The sequence below is a fragment of the Nuphar pumila genome, chromosome 3, assembly GCF_984573655.1.
Source record: "Nuphar pumila chromosome 3, dmNupPumi1.hap1.1, whole genome shotgun sequence".
Taxonomy (NCBI): domain Eukaryota; kingdom Viridiplantae; phylum Streptophyta; class Magnoliopsida; order Nymphaeales; family Nymphaeaceae; genus Nuphar; species Nuphar pumila.
This window is the reverse complement of record NC_143251.1, coordinates 138,101,891-138,126,359: the sequence shown is the minus strand read 5'-3', so window position 1 is coordinate 138,126,359 and position 24,469 is coordinate 138,101,891. Positions and strand designations below refer to the sequence as shown.

At 38.3% G+C, this 24,469-nt stretch overlaps 1 protein-coding gene and 1 non-coding gene across 2 annotated transcripts; both read right to left on the bottom strand.

Annotated features, from left to right (window-relative positions):
* Positions 1–17,373: 17,373 nt before the first annotated feature.
* LOC149844030 (small nucleolar RNA snoR100) lies at positions 17,374–17,489 on the bottom strand. The gene has a single exon (XR_016431274.1). It is a non-coding gene; the product is annotated as a small nucleolar RNA snoR100 (small nucleolar RNA).
* A 4,476-nt stretch (positions 17,490–21,965) lies between these two features.
* Positions 21,966–24,069, bottom strand: LOC149844029 (transmembrane protein, putative (Protein of unknown function, DUF599)). Its single transcript, XM_090001015.1, has 2 exons — positions 23,902–24,069; positions 21,966–22,487 (listed from the first exon to the last, which is right to left on the bottom strand). Exons 1-2 carry the CDS (start codon positions 24,067–24,069, stop codon positions 21,966–21,968), a joined length of 690 nt encoding a protein of 229 aa, XP_089857141.1.
* Positions 24,070–24,469: the final 400 nt, after the last annotated feature.

Genomic DNA, 24,469 nt, shown 5'->3' with positions numbered 1-24,469 from the left:
TTGCATTTTCACAAAAACAAAAAAAAGAGTTGGCAAATAGTACCCTTCTATTTTCCAATACAACTCGGAAATCTCAGACGGCCGAGAAAATCTTGAGAATGAGATTTGTGATACGTATTCGACCCTTATCCTATCTACTATTTTGTCAAGCAAAGATCTATCATATCTAAGGAATATTTGTACCTTGTAAAGCATACAGAACCAACACCACACCCCCCCAACTCTCAAACCAAACTATTACACACGTGCTCTAATTATCAAAAAGATTTATCCAAACGTTGGGTGCCATCGTCATCATGATCACTTTACTGTTCAGTGAGAACATGTATGATGATATTTGAACCATAATGGCATGATCCAACTTTTAGCCAAAATGGAAATCGAATCAATTGATAAAAAGAAACCGATTTTTGGATGAAATTATCTGCCCTGATCCACTTTTCAGGTGTTTATGATAAGGCACATCACACGTGCAATGAATATGATTCCCATTATTTTTGTTGGTCAAACTACCCTTGTTTTGTCAAGGAAATATCCCTAAATTAAGCTCTTAAAGAAAGCAAAAAAGGTAATGGTTCTTAAGGCTCTTAACTATAGGAACAAGATCCAATCATACCCTAGTACCACGCTTTGGATTGTATTGTTGCAAGTAGTTTTAATCAAATCTGACCTGGTAGATGTGATCTACATACATAATCAATTAAATAATCGGATGTATCATGCGTGCAGGATTTTCTATAGATTCAAAAATCAACAGCTATCAAAATACCAATATTTAATTATTTAAAGAATCATGCTTTTTCATTGAAAAAAAAAACGATCCAAGGGTCGATTCCTATCAAATGGACCTTGTTGAATCCATCTACATGATCACATTTAATCAAAAGTTGCACCAATACTAACCCAGAGTGGGTATGACAATAGGGTATGATTGGATCCGGTTCCCTAGTTATCCTCTCTCTCTCTCTCTCTCTCTCTCTCTCTTGGTGGCTGTACACCCAATATCAAGAATTTTTTACATTGCAAAAAGGACAACCAAGTAGGGATGGTAGTGGACCGAGGCGGGGCGGGGGACAAGGTCTCGACCCCCACCCCGTTTCAAAATCCGAACCTCCATCCCTGCACGGGGGTGGATTTTAACCTCCACCCGCGCCTCTATCCCAGTTTCATGTCCTCCATCCTCAGTCCAAATGGGGCCGAGGCGGGGTAGGGCCCCATTTTCCCTTGGTCTATAGTCATCCCTTGAAGGATTGGGGGCGGGGCGGGGCAAGGATTGGAACGGGGGCCGGGGTGGGGCAAGGATTGGAACTGGGGGCGGGGTGGAGAAAAGCATAAGTCCATCCCCGCCTCCATCCCCGCACGGGGATAGATTTTAACCTTCATCCTCGTTTGATACCCTTCATCCTCGGTCCAAATGGGGTGAGGCGGGGCCGCAGTCCATTGCCATCCCTACAACCAAGTTTAATAAGAGTTGGTTACCTTAATTAGAAACAACGAAGTCAAAGCTCAAACTCAATAAGATAATTGAATTAGAACTGAATCAAGGAGGGTACTTTTGCGTTAATCATTACCCAATTGGAATGGGGCGAAGGTTCATGTGAAATAATGTTTCTTTTGTCCACTAAAAAAAAAGGATTCTACGCCACACTTAATAATAAACAATGGGGACCTTGTTATGATAGGTCCTTATCAACAATGATTTCCAGAATTTTCACAAGTTCAAAATAATCTTAGGGAATATTTTTTTTAGTTCTTTTGAAAATATTAAAAAGAAAACACAATCTACCGAGCATGCTTGAGACTATAAATATATGCTCTCCTCGAGTGCTATATGGCATCACACACTCTTATCACAGCTCTCAACCTCCACTCAACACTTGATATCTTTCACTCACGCACATACCGCTCTCAATTTCCTCATTCACCTTGCTCTAGGGCAATCACCCACTTCACTCTCTCTCTTAAAAACTTTCATCCAACCACAATCTTTTCCTTTCTCCATTTTTGCAAACCCGTCAATACCAAGAATTTATTTCTTCTCCTTTTTCTCAATTTTCAACAACTCCCTTGTCCATTTTTCCTGATATTCCTTCTTATATAACATATCGGTTCATCCTTCAAAGCCTCAAGGTATAACTTGGTATATTGTGCAACTTAGCACATTGCACCACAGCACACACACACACACACACACACACACACAGTTGAGTGAGCAGAATGGAAAGGGTGGAGAAATTGGCCAAGCAAAATGCAGTGGTCATGTTCAGCTTGAGCTCATGCTGCATGTGCCACGCCATGAAGAGGTTCTTCTGCGAGCTCGGGGTCAATGTGATCGTGTACGAGCTGGATAAGGAGCCTCGAGGGAAGGAGATGGAGAGGGCGCTTGCGGGCCTGGTCGGCCGCGGACCTCCGGTTCCCGCCGTGTTCATCGGTGGCCGATTTGTGGGTCCCACAGAGAGAGTCATGGCCCACCACCTCAATGGGACGCTGGTCCACATGCTTAGAGAAGCAGGGGCAATCTGGATCATTTAAATCAAATGTTTTGAGTTGTAGTATGAGTTTATGCAAGAGAGACAGAGAGAGTTCTAGTGACGTAGTTTTAGATAGTCCAAGTGAAGCACGTTTTTAAATGTTTTCCTTTTTTGTTTTGGCTATGTTCCAAGGAACTAGCATAAATAGCCCACTTGAGAAAGTGAGTGTAACTTAAAAATGAGGAAATAAAGGGTGTTCTTTTCTATCAGTTGCTGCTCTAGTTCTTTTCATGCTTTGGATCTATGTCACAAATGCTAGTAATATTTGGAAAGCCGCTACACTTGAGAAAAAATGTGACATTTTCAAAATATCGCCTATACTTACCACACTTTTTTCATAATGATGTGATAAAAACAATGTTTTAGCATTTTTATATTTTGGTATACTGTTTATGATTTTATGTACTTATATATTTTTAAGTGATATATATATATATATATATTGGTTTTCTTTTCTTGTTGAGATTATCCTGAAATAATAAAAAAAATTAACTTATCACGAAATTTTCCCCACAACAATATTTGTCATGTTTTCGATTTGTAGTCTAGTACATTTTTCATTTGATTAAGTGAATGACCACGTTATCTCTAAGTTGAATGATATATGCTGCATTGCTGTTGATAGCAGATCCAACGATGAGTGCATATTTAATACAGACGATTGTAGGTACAACCTAGTTAAAAACCCAGGATGCAACCCTGTAGTTGTGTTTAGCATCATGTTTTTCTTATGAAAAAAACATGTTTTTTGAGTCAGAGCTCAGGCCCAGTTGGGGAGCTCTATTAAAAATCACAGCAAGTAACACATGAGCAAAAGCTTGCAGCTCACTTTGCTCGTGAAGAATCTGAGCAAGTGTGGCATTCAAGGTGTTTTGATGTGGCAAGGAACTAATGAGCCAGTCTCCTCTCCTTGGCAGCCATTAATGACTACCTAAAAGAAGGGGACGAAACACAGCATAATCCGTTGGACTCGAGTCGAACCAAGCATGATTACACGAGAAAACAGCAGTGTGAGAAATATCGCGAGATTTATGAAAAATCTTGTGACTATATCACGAGAAATTGCCTGAAAGTTTAAAACAGCAATTTCTCGCGAGATTTACAAAATATCACGATTCAAACATGATATTTATGTTTTAAACAGATATTTATTGTGAAAAAAATCATGTATTTTTATTTTTAAATAAATTTGATTAATATTTTCTTATAAAAATATTTTTTATATTTTAAAATTAATTTTTTTATTGCCAAGATTTTGCCAAAAAATGCGAGATTTATGGATTTTTTTTCAATTTCTCATGAGTTTTTGGAAAATGAGAAATTGCCGATAAAAATGTTTGTCGCTATGGAAAAGCAAGATCATGAGCAAGCAAGATGCTTTCTTCCTATGTATTGCGACCACAAAGGAAAGCACCTTGGTTCAGGAAAATTATGCAGGAAAGGATGAGGCACACCCTATTAACCATAACTTTATGATTTTAAAAAGAAAATGATATGGGCCTGAAATCACTAAAGGAGTGGGAATCACTGATCTTGCACCACTATGATCACGTCCCAAAAAAGTTTGGTAAAAAACAAAACCTGAAAAACCATATGTTCTTTGGGGCCTTCTCCCCGTTTGCCTAAAATAGCTGCACGTTTTCTACTATTGAAACTCAACTTAACATAACCATGTTTCAAAACATGGTGTCACACTGTCACGGGCTTCGAAGTTAAGGCCCTCGCGACGACGCCTGGTCAGGAATACACTGATTATCTTTGGATAATAAGTGAGCAAATATGGACCGGACAGCCTCTTGAATATCTGAAAAATCATTTAGGGTCACTCCCTCGACCTTGATCAAGTAAATTGTTTTTTTCTTTTTAGGATAGGCATGAATGGGAGCATGGAGAAACAAGAAATTGGAATACCTTCACAGAGCCAAAGTAGGGATGGCAGTGGACCGAGGAAATGGGGTCTCGCCTCGCCCCATTTAGACCGGGGATGGAGGACATGAAACGAGAATGGAGGTGGAGGTGGAAGTTAAAATCAAAACCCATGCGAGGATGGGGGTAGAGATGAACTTACACTTTCCCCCACCCCGTCCCCGTCCTCGATCCCTGCCTTGCCCCATCCCTGGTCTTTCTTGAGAGATGGCAGTGGACTAAGAGGAAACGGGGTTCCGCACCACCTTGCCCCATTTGGACCAAAGATGGATGTTAAAATGTGATAATGAGGAAAGAATATCAACATGAACCGGTTTACGAATAGACTTACATCCATGGCAGAAGGCAGCATAGTAGGCTTTTCTTTCTCTTATAATCTCTTCACCATGTACATGAGATATAAATATAAGAAAGTGAAAACACGATAAGGCAAGATTCAAAGGATGAGGAGGTATCCAAAAATATAGCAACTGCCCCAACAAATAATGCTAAAAATCTTCACTAAAATCTGCAAGATCATCTCCCAATCTGTTGAGACATATGTCGAGCTTATCGTGATAACTGGCTGCCTTATAGAAATATTTCCATCACTCCCTCTCAAGAGGAGTGTATATGTTAAAACATCCCTACTTGCTTACAAGGTCATTAAAATGTTTTTGTGAGACTCCCTTTGTGAAACTGTTGGCCAATTGATCTGGATTCTGAATATATGGGGTGCAAAAGGACCCCATTGTGAACCTTCTCTCTAATATAGTGGCAATCAATTTTAATATGTTTGGTTCTTTCATGAAAAACCGAGTTTGCTGCAATATGAATGGCAGCTTAATTGTCACAATACATTGGTATGGGATTCTCAACTTTAAAGCCAATGTCTTCCAAAAGAGATTTGATCCATGTTAATTCACTAATCGTTGTTGCCATAGTCTGATACTCTGCCTCTGAACTTGACCTAGCAACAAGACTTTGCTTTTTACTTTTTTACAAAATCAGGCTACCTCCGATGAACACACAATATCCAATGGTGGATTTTTGGTCCAAACTTCCTGCCCACTCTGCATCTAAATAACCTTTGATGTCAGTATTTTCATTTCTTTTATACTGCATGCCTTGTCTAGGAGATCCTTTCAGATATCTAAGGATCTGATCTATAGCTTTCATATGTATTTGTTTAGGAGCATGCATATATTGACTAACAAAGCTTACAACATAAGTAAGATCAGGTCGAGTAACAGTCAAATAAATAAGCTTTCCCACAAGTCTTTGATATCCTTCAATATCATCCATAACTTCTTTATTAGAGCCATCAAGTTTCTCATGAGATTCAATAGAAGTAGTCGCAAGTTTGGATCTTATTTTTTCAATTTCGATAAGAAGATCCATGGCATACTTCCTTTGACAAAGAAATAGACCCTTTTTTGAATGGGCTATTTCGATACCTAAGAAATATCGTAATCGCCTAAGAACTTTGACATCAAATGAACTTTGCAAAAAACTTTTTGTTTGGTCAATGTTATTTTGATCATTGCCAGTGACAATTATGTCATCCACATAAATAAGCATAATAACATTTGTTTCACCATCTCTTTTCGTAAACAAGGAGCTATCAGCATAGCTTCTCACAAAACCCTTTTTTAAGCGCTTGACTGAGTTTATGATGCCAAGCTCAAAAAGACTATTTTAACCCATAAATAGACTTTTTAAGCTTATAGACAAGATTTGAGTTCCCTTCTTGAGGATGTCCAGGAGGTAAATTCATATATACCTCCTTATTAAGATCACCTTGAAGAAGAGCGTTTTTGACATCTAATTGAAATAAGGGTCATTCAAAGTTGCAAGCAATACTAAGAAGAATCCTGACAATATTCATCTTTGTCACTGGGAAAAAGGTTTCTTCATAATCAAGCCCTTGAGTTTGGGTATAACCTTTAGCCACTAAACGGTCCTTATGTCTCTTTATAGTCCCATCACTTTTGTACTTGATTTTGTATACCCATTGGCAACCCACCGCTCATTTTTCCTTAGGGAGAGGAGAAATTTCCTAGGTTTTATGTTTATACAAGGCGTCAAGTTCCTCTTGCATAGCTCGAACCAACTGTGTTTGAGTTTTTGTCATTTGGAATAAAGTAAGCTCTCTTTGGGCTTCAATGTGACCAAGAAAAGCAAGCAATTTCTTAGAAACATGATTATAAGACAAACATTTTTTAATAGGATGAGCAGTGGCAGCATAGTTAACAAAATCATTAAGCCGACTTGCCGGATGACTGACCCTTTGAGACCTCAACTTAGGAGGATTTTGTAAATTTTCACCAATATTGCTAACAACTTCGATTTGGTTCAAGCTTTCATTGTTAGATGAAGTACTTTCATCAATATGAGGTGTGGCAACAAGATCATTATACCAAGATATATTAGGAAGCACTATCTCCCCCTCACATGTATTCCTCTTATATTCATCATCAAAAAAGGCTTTACTTTCATCGAATACTACATCCTGAGAGACATAGAGTTTATCATCTTTTGGATCATAGCATCGATATCCTTTCTTGACTAAAGAATATCTGAGGAAAACACACTTAGTCGCTCTATAACTGAGTTTATCAATTCCTTTAATTCTGACATACACAGTACAACCAAAAGTCTTAAAATGCTCAATGCCAATTCCTTTTAAGAATTTCAAGGGGAGATTTTCCTCCAAGTTGTTTATTAGGAAGGCTATTAATAGTATAGCATATAGTCAAAATTGCATCACTCAAAAAAAAATGGCACTTTCATTTAGAAAAGAAGAGACCTTGTAACCTCAACAAGATGCCAGTTCTTGTGCTCAACAACTCTATTTTGTTGAGGAGTGCTAGCATAGGTAAATTGATGATCCATCCCAGTTTATTTTTCAAAACTTTCAAACAAAGAGTTCTTGTATGCAGTCCCATTATCGAATCTAAGGACCTTGATTCTTTTATCAAACTAAGTCTTAATAAATTTCCAGAACTCACAAAACTTAGTAAACACCTTATCTTTTGATCTAAGCAAATAAATTCAGTAGGTTTTAGAATAGTCATCAATGAAAGATGAATAGTATCTAAACCCACTATGAGAGTCCACCGGGGTAGATCCCCATGTTTGTATGCACAAGATCAAAAGAACTAGTAGCATGAGTTTTAGAAATAGGAAACGACAGTCTAGTCAACTTAGCATATTGACAAATTTCACATTCATGTGAATTAAAACATAAACCAAGCAAAAGAGTTCTTAACGTGAGACTGGAGAGATGTCTCTGCCTCATATGCCAAAGCTAGCTTTTATTTTTATGTTGAACCATCAAGGCAGTCTCCTTCTTATCTAGAATGTAGAGTCTTTTAGACATCCTTCCTTCACCAACCAACCTCTGAGTCACCAAGTCCTGAAACATCACACTAGTTGGAGTGAAAATTGCTCTGCAATTTAATTCTTGAGTAATCCTGGACACTGACAAAAGGTTAGTGGCAAGCTGCGGCATATATAAGACTTTTGAATTTTTTGAGTTTTCTATAAAACATGTTTCACCAATTCTGTCTACTCTCATGAATGATCCATTAGCGGTGGTGGCTTCTTTTTTATAATCCAAGTCTTTGTAATTTGCCAAATCACCCTTTGTATTGGTCATATGTTCACTAGCCTTGGAATCAACAATCCACAAATTAGATTTTGAATAAGGCAGAATTTTACCTAAAGTGTTTGAGGTGTTGACTGATGTGGCAACAACATTGTCCTTGTGACTGTAACTTTGGATTAACTTGGTAAGTTTGTCGATGAGAGAGAGTGTTTCAGAAGGATTGGCCTGAATGACTTTGGCAGAGGTTGTGTCCTTTGGTTTTTCATGCCTTGGTATGCTCAGTTTGCCATGCAAGAACCAACATATTTCCTTGGTATGTCCCTCCTTTTTGTAGTGTGGGCAAAATTTTTTTGTTATGTTTCTAGAAATGTTTTGCTCACTGCTTTTGGACATAGAGGTTGAGACTGCAGTAAAACCAACTTTGTCATTTTGTTCACCACTAGATTCACCATCTTTTATAGTGTTCATCACTTTCTTATGAGTTTCTTCTCTCATAATAATGATTCTTGCTATCATTATCTTTTATTTTGCATTGTATATATTTTGTTATTTGTAAAAGATCAATAGGAAAAACATAATCTTTCTTCTCCACTGCATTTTTCCTTCGATATCATTTTTCTACGTGGTATCAAAGTTACACGATCTATAGGAAGTGTTGCAAATAAACGACCACCTAACGTAGCTGCATTCATTCTTCTTTAGTTGCCATCATCCTGTGAATCCATTTTTCATTTCCAACGTGACCAAAGTTACAACATTTTTCATGGTGATTTTTGTTGTCATCAATCATGTTGTTCGATAGAAATGCTACCCAACTACAAAACAACACATCTAAAGAGAAGCATTATCATTTGCAGGTCTTGTAGTCCACACAGTCGTTGATCATTGTATTGGAAAATTTTAATCCTCAACCTAAGGAAGATTTCTGAAGGAAACATCATGCTCAAAACTGCCCCAAGTGAGAACATTATGGGAAGCTCGGGCATATTAAGGAAAAGTGCTTCTACCTCCATAGTTTTCCAACTCGTCAAGAGACATCCTCTAGTGCTCGTACAAGTGGTCAAGCTAATGAAAATGTCATTGAGGCTCAAACCAATTCCCATGCTTTTGTTGTCCCAAGTACTCCCAAATCCAAGAATTTGGTACCTCAATTCACCTATGATGAGTATGAAAAGTTGAAGCCATTCATCCACCAAGGTAACACACAAGTTAACCTAATAGGTAATCTCTTCTCTTATGCTGCTCTTTTATCCTTTTTCCAACGTTGGATCATAGATACAGGTGTTACCGATCATATGACCAATGATTTGTCGAATATAAATAATCCGTCTATGGTTTCTTGTCCATCTGTTAGTCTACCAATTGAAGTTTTCACTTGTGCAACTCACATAAATGTCAATATTTCTCCCATTTTTGTCTTCAAGAATGTCTTGTGTGTTCCCGATTTCATATTCAATCCCATATTTGTAAATAAACTTGTTTAATATTTAAATTGTTAAGTTATTTTTAACAATGATTATTGTTGGTTCCAAGACCCACACTTGAAGACGAAGATTGGAGTGGGACGGTTGCATAATGGGCTATATTTTCTTGAGATGGATGGTATTGCCACACTTAGTGTATCTTTAAAATCTTTTTTTTCTTTATGGCATTCTTGGTTAGGACATTTATCAAATGCTAGACTTGACACATTGATAAACTCTAAGATGACTGATTGTTATTTATTTTTTGATGAGTGCTTCATTTGTCATGGCTAAACAAACCCGATCTCCATTTCAGAAGTTCTATATCTACATCTGCTCTATTTCAATTAATTCACTGTGATATATAGGGTGTATACAAAACTTCTTTATTATCTGGAGCGCAATATTTTCTCACCATTGTTAACAATTTTAGTCATTGCACATGGGCGTATTTAATGCAATACAAATCTAAAACACAAAATGTTTTCCAAAATTTTATTGCCCTGGTTAGTAATCAATTTAATATTCGCGTTTTAAGCATTACATCTGATAATGGATCTAAATTTTTTTTGAACGAAATGCAATTATATCTTAGTGAAAAAAAGATAAATTACCAACATAGTTGTGTTAAAATATAACAACAAAATGGCATTGTCGAACACAAATACAGAGACCTCCTTAATATTGCTCGTGCACTTACATTTTTGGGGAGAATGTGTTATTACGTATGCCTATCTCATAAATTCCCTTTCCTCCAAACCATTATATGAGAAAACTCCCTTTGAGGTTCTTTACAATATAAACTTTGTTACAGTTATATGAAGCTATTCAGGTGTCTTTGTTATGCTCATAATATGCATTGTTTGCACAAGTTTGATAGCAGACCTCAAAAATGTACTTTCGTTGGCTGCCCCCATGGTTAAGCTGCCTATAAAGCTTTTTACATTGAAAAGCAAGAAATATTTTTTAGTAGAGATGTATTTTTATGAAAATCAATTTCATTTATAAGGTCAATGCGACAAGGGCAATAATAAGAATTGTGTCATTCCCATGGTTATCTCCGAATCATTTAAAATGGGTCTGAATGTGGAATTAGTCTAAAATTTTATCCTAAAACTTGAGAATGAATACATCCTAGAAATCTTTAATCCTGAAAATCAGGAACATGACAATCAAATTCAAGCAAGCTAAGAATCCCAAAATCACTCTTAAAGACCCATAAGAAAATCCCAATGGATTCTCACTCAACCATCCTATTATTGTGATTATCAATGCTATGTTGCAACTCTTGTTCTCCAATTGGATGATTTGAGTGATGTGGCTAAGAGCTCATGTTATCCTCTATCTCAATATTTGAGTTATGAGTCCTTTTCAGTAACACACAAGGCATTTCTCATTGTCATTACCCAAGATCTTGAACCTGGGTCTTTCAACCAAACTATGAAGCACAAGCATTGGCAAGATGTCATGACCATATAAATTCGAGCACTATAAGAGAATGGTACCATAACAATTACGGATCTCTCAAAAAGAAAAAAAAGGCTATCAGGTGCAAATGAGCCTACAAGACCAAGTACAGATCAGATGAATTTGTTGAAAGGCACAAGCTCGCCTTGCTGCAAAATGATATATACAAGTTAAGGGATGATTACAATGCAACATTTTTCCTTGACATCAAACTTGTCATGGTTAGATGTCTTTTAGCCATTGCAGCTATTCAAAATTGACATCATTACCAAGTTGGTGTGAATAATGTCTTACTCCATGGTAATCTATGTGAGGAAGTATACATGCATTTGTCACCAGGCCTCGATAATCAGGAGAGCATACCATTTGCAAGTTAAATAAGTCTATTTATGAACTAAAACAATCTTTGTGAAATTGGTTTTATAAATTAACCTCATATTTAACAAAATTTAGGTATATGCAACCAAAGAAAGATTATTCTCTACTTTCAAAAACGTCAGAAGCATCTTGTGTATTCTTGTTAGTTTATGTCGATGACATTATCATAGTAGAAAATAACATTGACAAGGCTACCACTACAAGAAAAATGCTAATTAGCGATGGAAATTTGCGACGGATTTTTTCCATCGTAAATTTGTGACGGATTAATGAGAGAAAACTATTTGTCGCTAACATTTGAAATATTTGCAAAATTAGCGACGAAAAATATCTCCCTCGCTAAATCCATCGCTAATTAGTGATGGATTAGCGACAACATTTTTCTGTCGTCAAAACACTACAAAAAATGCTAATTAGTGACGGAATTAGGGAGAGAATTTTTTTGTTGTTAATCTGTCCCTAATTAGCAACGAAAACATTCTCTCGCTAATTTCATCGCTAATTTTTTATTTAAACAGTCCCACCTGAGGCACAAAATTTTCCCTCCCCCCGTTCAAAATTTTCCCTCCCTTTGTTTTTATTAGTGGAATTGCAGCTTTTATTGGTCATGGAGATCCCTACGACCATGATTTGCTGATAATAGTGGTTGTGGTCCCCACCACCACCACCATGCGCTTCTCAGGACGCCAGAAGCCCCTCTTTTCCTCTGACGATGCACAGTGGCCACCTCTCGCACCCTCCGAGTGCGACAATGGTGTCGGCCCTCTGAGGCCAAAGGCTCGCGAGATCAACTCCCGCTACCTCTCCCCTGTGCCGTCCTCCTCCTCCCGGCGGTGCCCCTCGCCAGTCTCCACCGCTCGTCTCGCCTCTCCCTCGTTGGATCCTGTCTCCACTACGACCCTGAAAAAGGTCGTAGTCGGCCGATCGACGTTGCTCCTCTACCCCCTCCCGCATGTCCACTCCTTCGCTGGCAGTTTATTCCGTGAAATGAGCTTGTCGGTCTCCTTCTAGGGGGAGTCATTCTCCCTCCCGATCGGTCGCCGCAAGAGGCCGCCTGCAGCTGCCTGCGTCCCTTCTCTTGTCGTGATTGGCTCGCTGCGGAAGAGTGTCCCGACGTCGGAATGCGTTGGTTCTATGCAAAAGACCACGTCGGAGAACGCGCCGGTTCTGTGCAAAAGAACACGTCGGAGAACACACCAGAGAATGCGTCGGAGAACACGTCGGTTTTGTGCAAAAAAATTTGCTCCCTGCCGAAGAACGCACCGACAGAGAGTAATTTTTTTTAAAATTTAACGATGGATTAGCGACGGATATTATCCATGGCTAATTTAAAATAGAGAAGGACTCGCGACGGATCATGTCCATCACTAATCCGTCGCAAATTAGCAATGAAAATAGCAACGGATAAGTTTTGTCACTACTTAGCGTCGAAAAATTCACAATGAAAGTTATATGTCTCTAATCCGACACTAATCTGTTGCTAAACTGTTTAGCGACGGATTAGCGACGGATTTAGGTCATCGCTAATCCACATGTTTCTTATTGTATACTATGATTCGTACTGGGCAGCTTGTTCCATGACCAAAAGATTCACGTTGGGTTATTGCATTATGATAGGAGAACCCAATATCATAAAAAACAAAAAACTAAAGTATTGTCTCCCGCTCTTTAGCAGAAGAAGAGTATAGATCCATGGCAGTAACCACATGTGAGATGACATAGATAAGACATTTCCTTTATGATTTTGACATCTATCATCTAGAACTAATGGTTCTATATTGCGACAATCAAGCAGCTATGTGAATAGCTACAAACCCCATTTACCAGACCCAGTATGTCAACAACAAAAATTAATGTATTAATATTTTCATCAAGGCTTTGAGTTGAGATCAATTCATTTGACTAATGGGCAAGTTGGGAGTGATAAATCCACATGCTCCAACTTGAGGGAGAGTATTAGATTTGTTAAATTTATCTCATTTATTATTGTTCATATTTATGATATTGATAAATATAAAAAATATATTTTTTCCTTCTTAACTTAGTTAAGTTTCAATTTTCGAAGATAGAAGAGGGATCATCATGAATCTCTTGAGTTAGGGATATGATAGAGGTTGGTGTCTTGTTACCGTTATATTTTATTTTGCACTGCAGTAAATTGTAAAAGATCAATATAAAATCAGGATCCTTCTTCTCCATTGCATTTTTTCTTCTATATCATTTTTCTACATAAGGTTTAAAAAGAATGGTGTACTCTTCACCTTTTTGAAACACTCTATTGTTGCATTCCTTAGATGTGATAACAGGCTGAACCACTAAGGTGAGTTGTAATCTTTATATTTTTTGGAATGCCTAGCACATGTTTTCTGCCTCTGTCTGCCTGTGAAATGCACAACGCATAATAAAAAAATTCAAACCACTGTGCCTAACGTGAAGATGGGCTATGAATTCCTTGACGCAGAAAGGAAAAGTTTCTGAGCAAACACCTGCCGTTTCTGCCAAATCCAGTAAACCTATTGTTTCTGTAGTCTCAAGCACAAGCTTAGATTTTCACTTTGCCAAGATGGATGTTTGATCTGGCTTTGCATATTTCCTGTAGGATCTTATAAACCGCCACTGCCATTTAGTGGTTTTTTAAATGTGCTTCATATATTGTTTTGTTTTGTCTAGTGCTGTAATTTTCTTGTGCTTTTGTTGCTTGAGATTTTTTATAGCACCTTTTTTTGGTTTTTCGGTTTTATCGACTCATTTTCATATTTATACAATGATTATTATTGATTTTCCATTAAAAGAGATACCAGTATTGCTTGATCTATAACTGTTCATGGTGGGGCACCTAAGCTGACTAAAGTTGTACAAATGATTAAAATGGCATATACTGATTGAATATATGACTATTTGAATGTAGTAATGGCTTAAATGGTTTGCTTAACCAAGTCCCTAGCTTGCACTGCACATGGGCTGAATTCTGCTAGACCCAAAGCTTCAGCACTGCTTGATAAAAATTCATTGTTTACTAACCAATAATGAAAAAGTGCAAAGATGGGATTTAGACCCAGGAGCATTCTGACTAAAATAATGTTTTTTTTAATATATTGACCTCACCGAGGACATGGCATTGGATAGAAATGATTAGAGGAGAAGGATTCATGTGGAAGACTCAGAATGATTTTCTTTGCTGGTTCGTATCGTCCACCCTAATTGCTTTGGGATGAAGGCGTAGTTGTTGTTGTATATTGATTTTTTAATAACCAGGTCTTTGTAATAGGGATGGCAGTGGACGGGGGGAAACTGGATGGATCGGGGATGGAGGCACATATGGAGGTTAAAATCAAAACTCATGCGGGGATAGAGGCAGGGATGGACTTACATTTTTTCCGAACCCGCCCCATTCTCGATCCCCACCCCTTCTTTAGAGATGGCAGTGGACCGAGGGAAAATGGTAACCCGCCTCACCTCGGCCCGTTTGAATCAGGAATGGAGGACATGAAATGGGGATGGAGGTTAAAATCAAAACCGGTGCAGGGATGGAGGGTAGGATTTTGAGACGGAGCAGGGTGGAGACCTTGTGCCCTGCCCCACGGTCCACTGCCATCCCTACTTTGTAAGCTTGTTAAACTCATGATGAGTCGGGTCAAGAGTTTTAGTTTGGCTCTTTAGCAAACAAGCTTAGTTTTAGGTTTGAGTTCAGTTAAGTTGACAACCCAACTCTAAATGGGACTTGGTTCCAATTATTTCAGTTTCGTCTCAGCTAGTAATTCCTCCGCCTCACTCTATTGGCTTCAGATTTAATGTGGTTTGGGTTGAGTTGCACCACAACAGGGTCAAATCATGTCCTTGATGGCTTGATCATTGTTTGCAGATGGTTCTGAATGTTGGGATATTAGCTAATCGTGGGGCTTAAGTCCTGAATGCAGCAAGTGATGCAGCAGATTCTCTGACAGCAAACTTGAGTATTAGTGACATTGCTACACCCCTCATCTCCACATCTACTGATGGTTGGGGAGAGCTAAAAAATGGAGTCCATGATCATGCAAGTGATAAGGGGGTGGGATGATGTCGAACAGGTTGAAGAGCAAAAGCCCATTCCAGCACTTTCAAATATATATGCCCCAAGAAAGACCTGTTGCACCTGCTAAACTGCAAGGCTGGTGTACACATTTCCTGTGCTAGTGCTTATTTTGAATCTTGAAATGGATTGGAAATTTAAAATTTCTTTGATATGTCTGTGAAAGTGGAACAACAAGGTTGGTTGATCCGCTTTTATGTCTACCTTGTTACAGGGTTTCGAGTGGCAAAACCTCATATTTTTGCCATTCTTCAAGAAGCTGGCGAGAGTATCTGTAAGCTCTCTAAATTTTTTGCTACCATGTTGTTAGTGTGTGAGGTTCCTTTCCGACTTAGATGTGCACAAGAGATTCGAAGATTGGTTTGATGGGCATCCATGTTATCGTGGTTAATTTAACCTTTCTGAGCCTTTAAAAATCAAAGAGAATGGTAAATATAAATCGTGCAACCTTTCATGAATTACACTATGGGAACCATGTCGTGAATTATAAGGCTTTGATTTCATCTTCATAAAAGAAAGGTTCTAAGTCCGTACATGGGCTTGTAAGAGGAGTTCCACAGTTTGGATTCATGCAAGAAGGGAAGTTCAGCAATTTAGCAGAAGAAAATAGAAGTCTTTGGCATGGGCATTTTCATCAGATGATAAAATTGAGAGATGAGCGGGCTAACTTTTGAGAAGTGGACTTCATTGAAACTAAGAGAACAGGAGTTAATAAAAAGAAATTGACCATATTGAGTCATTTGCACAATAGAGCCACTTTTTGAAATCCTTGCAATTTTACTGTGAGATTTTCAAAAGCCAATATATTCCCCGAAAAATCAAGGGTTTCAAAATATCACTTACTTTGAAAATATCAGGATTATATTATGATGGTTTTGCATTATTGCTACAATAATAATATACTTTTAAAATTTAAAATTTTCATATATTTTACTAGAATTTGAAATATTTTTATATTTTTTGGAGAAAAACAAATTTTGTTAATTTACTGCAAGATTTTGTTTTGCCCAGAAAAAACTGATACTTGAGAATCTCCAAAAATAATTTGTACAGATTCCTTCCCCCCCATCAGTTCTTTTCAATTTGTTCCACTATTTCATATGACCCACATCAAAAGAACCTCTTTTCCAAGAATACTTTTTGTTAAATGAATTGATGAAGACAGATTTTAGTTTTGGACTAATGGCAAGCACATTCACCTGAGGCTTAGAATCAAAATGTCTGTGCAACGTTCAGTTATGCCCTTTCACATACCACTTGTAATGTAAACTCTGTATTTTTTTTAGGGGAAACTCTGTATTTCATGTCATTCACAAATACAGGACAAAGTTATCTCTAGGGAATGAAATGTGATTAATATATCACACATCTTCATGAAATGACAGATAACGGCCTCTCAGGTTAAATTTTTTCATAATCACTGTAATCCATCATCTAGGAGAAATAAACTCATGGTGCAAGAGAAGCGCAAAGTGAACAAGAAAATTTAAAAATAAAAAAGTGTCTTTTCCTCAACATAAACAAAAAGGAATGATATAATAAGGCAGAACACCAAAATTAAAAAACAGAAAATTCATGATGGCTGATGAAAACAGCATTTTACCATCACAAAACATAAAAAAGGGAAGAAGATCAAGACGCCCATATAAGGAAACCATACAACATCATGGTTGCCTTCAAATCCAAATAAGGAAACCACACAACATTTTGACCCCTATCTGTTTCTACACCATGTATGCCATACGCAACAAGTATGACATTCACATGCATGCCAACCATGGCATGCCCATCCAAACTCATATCATGAGTATCATAGAGTGCATGCCAACCCAACCCAACCCAATATGACAGTGATGCATGTTCCCAAATGCCAGATATTGCCTTCCATGAACACATACATATGTACACGCATAACATCTACGCATGAACACTTAAAAATACAGTTAAAAGGGATGTGAGTCTAATCCAGGCCCACTTATCAGAAGCCCAAAAGGCATCAAAGCGAGCAGACATGATGACTCCCTCTGAGGTCATTTTCTGTGCACCTTACCATGCTCGTTTCATGTATGATCCACAGCATCGGCTTATTGTGCACAGTACCATCAAACTCTAACATTAATTTTAAAAAACAAAAACAAAAGACCCATGGATTTGTTTTTGTAGAAAACACAACAATGAACCAAGAGAGAAGGTAAGAGAGAATCAAACCCTAGAGAGAGAGAGAGACTAACTAAACCTTGACTTTGATGCACCCAACATTCAGAGATCTATCTGGAATCCCAAAAACAAACCAACCTTACCAAAGGAACATAACAAAACCCACACCACAAGCAAGAAAACCCTAAAAGGAACAAAATTTAGGGCAGCCAAGAGAAGAAGCGACGATTGTAGGGTTTCAGAGCAAATGGGGGAGGGCCTTAAATAGAGCAGGCGGGGCGAGCACGAAATTACAATAAGGGGCTCGTGTTTAAGTTTAATGACTAAAATGCTGATTTGGTTCTTCAAGTTGATTTAACGGTCCTGGGGAGATGAGCGAAGGTGCTGATCCCTTGGTCTCAGGTTCGACTCCACTGGGTGTGCAGGCGCCTTATTGTAGTGCTTTGGGTTTTTGATGACCCCACTCGGGTTTACCTCGCATGGTAAGCTTCTTTTTTTTTAGTTAAGCAAGAAAAACACCGGGTGAAGCCCCCACGACAATCCTGTCTTACGTGGGCACAGGGATGGCACTGGACCGGGCGGGTTGGGGACAAGAAGGTCTCCACCCTTTACCCATCTCAAAAACTTGGCTTCCATCTTGGACGGGTTTTGATTTTAACCTTCAACCTTCGGCCCAATGTTGTTGCTTGTCATAGGCACTTTCGGCTCAATGTTGCTGCTTTCCTCTCGAATTTTTGTAGGAATCAACGATCCAAGAACAACAACTCTTTTCGCACACACACTTCTCAAAGAACTTTCATCTTCGTTTCATGTCCTTCGTCCTTAGTCCAAACAAGGTGAGGCAGGGCAGGATTCATTTTTTCTTGGTCCATTGTCATTACTAAAGAAGGATTGGGGATGAGGCAGGGCCGAGCAAAGCAGGGATGGGACGGGAAAAAGCCATGCCTCCATCCCCACACGGGTTTTGATTTTAACCTCCATCCCCATTTTATGTCCTTCATCCCCGGTCCAAACAAAGTGACCATGTTTCCCCTCAGTCCACTGCCATCCCTACATGGGTCACTCATGTGCTAGCAGAGTTTGATCTGGTGTCTTTCATCTCAGCACCCTCACAAGCAACCTGATGGCCACGCGGGCCTTAATTGGCTCGATTCTTGGCAAGGGTTCCTCATCATAAAAAAGAAAAATACACGAATATGCGTGAAAAATTAAGTTTCATTTGATGATGCAAGATAAATTGATTTTTTATCACGAGAAATTCACTGGTTATGAAATTCTCAATAAAAAAACTTGAGATTGTAACACAATTTAACAAGTTTCTTGGTTTTTTTCATATGATGTTTTGGTTTTTATCATTTTTAATTCCTTCTAGATTTTTCTATATTTTGCTTCTTACGTGTATCTTGGGGATTTCTTTTGTGGAGAAATTCCGAGAACAAGAAAACTTCAAAATACCAATCCGACCCAACCAAATGGTAAATCAGTTGGTCAGATATCCAAACTAAATCTGATCCATTGATGTCCCTAGAAGGAAGGAGTTATTGGATCCTGCTTCGTCCAAACCCGAACCTGAGAAGGGCTGTCAAAGGGTCCGATCTGCACCCGACCTGGATGCGTCAGGACATAAACCTGACTCAGAGGTGCCAGTCCAGGATATGGATCCGTCAGATCCAACCTAGCATAGATAGAATGAGATCTGGGTGGACCTGATCTGTTCTGAAATTCCGTAAACGATTTCAGGATACATACACTAGTCCGACCCGGATAGCTAGTTGCACCTCTTTCGTTATGCCCAGAGATGGACCCTACCAGATCTGATTCGGTGAGAAATAGGTCATACGTGGCCTAGACCCATACTAACAAACGTCAGCAGTTTTTTTTAAAACATGGTGATTTTACTGTGATATATATCTTTCGATATATTCTCGAAAAAAGCACAATAGTTTCAAAAATATCACCTATTTCAAAATTATCATGATTTGATTGTGTCATTAAAAATAAGAAGATACTAACATTTTTATATATTTTTACATATTTTAGGTTTTTAATGTATTTCTATATATTTTGTGTATATTTTAAAATTGAAGGCACAGATATTTTTCAAGATTTTTCCAAGATTTTTTTTTAATATCGTGAGATTATCCATTGCCTTGAAAATCCCAAAATGAGATTTGTGACTATTGAGTAAGCATGAATCGAATCTAGGTTGGTACCGGTTCAAATCAATGTTATCAGTATCCATGTATAGTTTGGCCAACAATTCAGGTGAATAGGCCCATACTGATACTCAAATGAATCCTTCTGAATCAGCCAAAAAATAATTAAAATAATATTGAAATAATATTAAAAACTAATTTTCATTATTTTTTACATTTATTAATAATAACCGATTCAGTGACGAAGCATATCGATTTTCTGCCAGTACAATACGTATCGGCCGATACAGGGCCATACGCACTGATACTGACTACATTGGTTCAAATCCAACCGATTTCTATTTTTGATATGTGAATAGAGCTGCTACAACTACATCCACTTGACCAGGTTTGGTATTCTCTAACAAGATCCATCCCAGATCTTATACCCAACTAAAATCGGCTTCTCCAAGTATTGGATATGAACCCAAACCCAGACCTAATCTGACCTTTTTCCTTTTACCCCTAAAAGCCACCTGTCATTTTTTTTGTGCAACGTGATGCAAAATATCACATGTAGATGCTTCTTAAAGCCCAGGGGGTTGGTAGGAATCAGATCAGGTCATGCTGAATATGAGGGTTTTTGTTCATGCGGACATCGTGGCCGTTTGTTTGCATTTTGGATGAATGCCACGTGGTTTTGTTGACTTTTGAGCTTTTTAAAATGCAAATCGGATGGCTACGATGTCAGCATGAGCAAAAATGCTCATGTTCGGCATGACCTGATCTGCTTTCGGGTTGGCGTAGTGGGGGGTGCATAAGTGACAAACGTTTTTATCGGCAATTTCTTGTTTTTAAAAAACTCGCGAGAAATTGAAAAAAAATCATAAATCTTGCATTTTTCCGCAAAATCTTGGCAATAAAAAAAGTAATTAAAAAATATAAAATTTATTTTTTATAAGAAAATATTAATAATAATTATTTAAAAATAAAAATACATGTTTTTTTGCGATAAATAACCGTTTGAAACGTAAATATCGTGTTTAAATCGTGGTATTTATGTTTTTTCCATAAATCTCATGATATTTTGAAAATCTCGCGAGAAATTGCGATTTTAAACTTTCAAGCAATTTCTCACGATATTATCACGAGATTTTCATAAATCTTGTGATATTTGTCACTATGGTGGGGTGAGACTTTGGCTGCTAGAGGGCACTCAAGGTTTGATTCCCATGGGCTACACCCTTCCGTGCAAGCATAGGCGGAGTGGAGGGGGGGGCATAATTGGGTTGTAGCCCAGCCCTACCTCACGGCCCAGTTAAAAAAAAAATTAAAAGCCCAACCCTGATTCCATATGAAATATCCATTTTTGTAGTCTAGTCCTAGCCCTGACTGCAGCAAATAGTTTGATTTGTCCATATGAAATAAATTTTTATTAATAATTGTAGCCATTTTTTTTTATCTAAACAAAAAAAAATCGGGGGTGTTGCCCCGAACCCTAGACTATCACACCAATTTTTTTTTTTTGCTACACCCCTGTTTGACACCCCCCCGTCACATGAATCCTAGCTACGCCCCTGCGTGCAAGCCAAAACGTAGCATAAGCTCTGGAGACAAGGTTACTGGTCTCAGAGTTTTACTTTATCGACATGACGATCGTAGGTATGGCAGGCTGAGCCAGTGCAGCCAAGTCTTCATGTCAGAAACAGTTTCTTCGGGTTATAAATTAAAAAAAAAAATATGCTTCTCAAAATTTGAGAGTAGCCTCTCTCTCTCTCTCTCTCTCTCTCTCTCTCTCTCTCTATATATATATATATATATATATATATATATATATATATATATATATATATATATATATATATATATATATATATATATATATATATTAAGACTTGCCCAAATAACAATAAGTCAGGTTGAGGTTGCCCAATGCAAATTATGCCGGATCATGAAAATGAATTCCAAACCTAACCCATATAATTTAAAATATCTAAAATATAAATTTACACACACTTGGTTCAGCCAGGTCAAGTCATATATCCAGGCAAAATTATACCCCAAACCCACCCACATGTTAAGTGGGTCGGGTTCAGGTTGATCCAAATATTATTTAGATCATAATTTTACATCCCCATACCCGGGTATTGGGGTTTGGGCCGGGTGGAGTATCCAACACAAACCTAACCCATCTGATCAACAACAACAACAATAATAACTCTTCCCCAATATAAACATGAATAGTCACATTTATGGACTCTGATGGTCACAATCAGAGACACCCTCACTGTGATTGTTACTGTTAAGGTTGAAATCACGGACGTAAAGAAACCAAACAAGCAGCACTGATGATAGTGTCATTGGCACTGGGCCAAACACCCACAGCAGCATTGGCAAAGCAGCACAGAGCACTCTGTTTCCCATGTTGGCCAGCTCACTTCCCAGCTCAAGCATTCTATGTGCATTTCTCGACGGCACCCCATCGGTCACGTTGATCAGAAAGTTCGCTTCGGTCAGGCAGCCGATGCCTAATGAGCTGCAAAAGAAGCTCGTCAATAGGAAAAGCGACGCCAACGAGTATTTTAGCACGACGATCGACTCGGCTTGTGAGCCGAAGACTGAGCCATGAAGCATCCTGTTAGCATTGTAGATGTTGTTCACCAGGGCTGCTAAGGCTGAGTTTATCAGTATTGCTATGGTTGAGGTCAATATGGTTGTCATCAAAGCATTCCTCAGTGATTGAACCCCCAACATGCCTCTTTTGGAATCATTCTGCAAATACCCAAATGAAGACATAAAAAAACAATGAAATTAAACTAAAAACATGTAGTAACTCTATGATTAAATGCATCTTGTCTATCATGTAAGACGTGACCAATTTCATGGACTTCATGTTCACTACAACAACAACAACTACGCCCCAAAATAATTGGGGTCGGCGATATGAACCAACAAAGAAAATCATTCCACATGAATCATTCTCCTCCATTCATTTCTATCCAATGCCATGTCCTCGGTGAGGTTCAAAGCATTCATATCCTTTCCTATCACCTCCATCCATGTTCACTATTAGCAGAAAAATTGGGCTTCAAGAAGTTGGGATAGTGCATGTGATGCCCAAAATTGGGGCTTGATTCAGTGATCGAGCCGAGTACCTAGCAAGGTATATGGGCCTAATGTTACAGTGATCAGGCTGAGTACTTTACAAGGAACTCAGTCCAACCAGTGACAGTCATGCCCCCCTTCCTTTTAATTTAAAGGCAGTTCAGTTCCACTCATCCCCTATGTCATCACGCAACTTAATACCCTTTGCAAGTTGTTTTGATCAAATCTGACCTTATAGATGGATTCAACATGGTCAATTTAATAAGAATTGGCCCTTGGATCATATTTATTAGATGAAAAAAAATATGATTTTTAAAATACAAAATTAATTTTGTGTTTTGTCAACCGCTGATTTTTAAATCATCAAAAAATCATGCACACAAGTCGGTTCGATCTCCATTAAATGAATGATGTAGATCACATCCATGGAGTCTGATTTGATCAAAACAACTTGCATCAATGAAATCCCAAGAAAGGGTATGAAAATAGGGATGACATAGAGGATGAGTGGAAGGGATTTGTTTTCAAAGAGGGAGGTAGGTCTGGAGGGGGGTGGGGTTGTGGCTGTTAGTGATTGAGCTGAGTACCTTTTGTAAGATACTTGGTCGATCACTGAATCTGCTTCTCTCTAAAACTTGACATGTATTGCCCCGCACCCCATTGCGCTGAGGACATTGTTTTTTTCAACAGAGAAAGCTGGGGTTAGGCAGACTCCTACCAGTTATACAACCATACCATTGGGATTCGAACTTTCAACGTTCCAACACAAGGTGCCGTGCAGTAACTGAACCTAACAGAAAGTTTCACCCAAAAATCACTTAGCAGTAAATTGATTTTCCAAATTGTTTGTGTCACTGAACATGACAATGGTTGGATCTAGAATTTCTTTGAACTTACCACAATTTTACAAAATCACTGGTATTTTCAGCAGCTCACAGAAAACGACATTAACGAAGTCGGTAGCGCGCGAGCAGTATTGAACCCCATCTTGGTTAACCTGTGAACCTCCAAATTGGTGTGTGTGTGTGGGTGCGCATGTGCGCGCTTGTGTGTGTGTGTGTGGTAGCCCATGTTATAGTACCTCAGTCAAGGTCAGACCCCACATTCTCCTCTTCACTGCAGTGAACCCCATGTTGGTGCGGAGAGGCTGAGTCTTGAGAATGCACCACAAGAATACATGGTAGCCAATGATGAGACCTAGGCTTAGAGGCACTAAGATTAGGTCTAGAGAGAACTTGGTGAACCCCATTCTCCTATCATCAAGTTGGAGCAATCGTTTGGTTCAGTAATTGGTATTTATGGTTTCAACTCTGGAATTATGTTTCTCGCGTGTTCTGATAAAATTCTCTTTTCAGTTGCATTGTTTACATGCCATACTGCTAGTGGAGTGCATTAAGCTCAGAGGATATTCTATCCATGAAAAAAGAGAATAAACAATGGAGGTATGTTGGTTATAGTGCATAACCCACTTGGATATAGGTAGGCAGGTATGCATGTAAGTTGGTATTCTTACCTCATTCTTACCAGAATAAATTATAGAAAAGATCTCTCTCTCTCTCTCTCTCTCCTATATTATGATCGTTGTGAATATAATTCTACAATTCAGATCTTACAGACTCAGCACAACCATAACAAGATCACTGTCCTGT

Bases quoted from the DNA above. Each gene is read 5' to 3' on its own strand.
- LOC149844029 (XM_090001015.1), bottom strand. From the start codon at position 24,069: ATGGGGTTCACCAAGTTCTCTCTAGACCTAATCTTAGTGCCTCTAAGC. The intron at 22,488-23,901 runs GTACTATAACAT...GGGTATTTGCAG, and splicing joins GGGGTCTGACCTTGACTGAG to AATGATTCCAAAAGAGGCAT.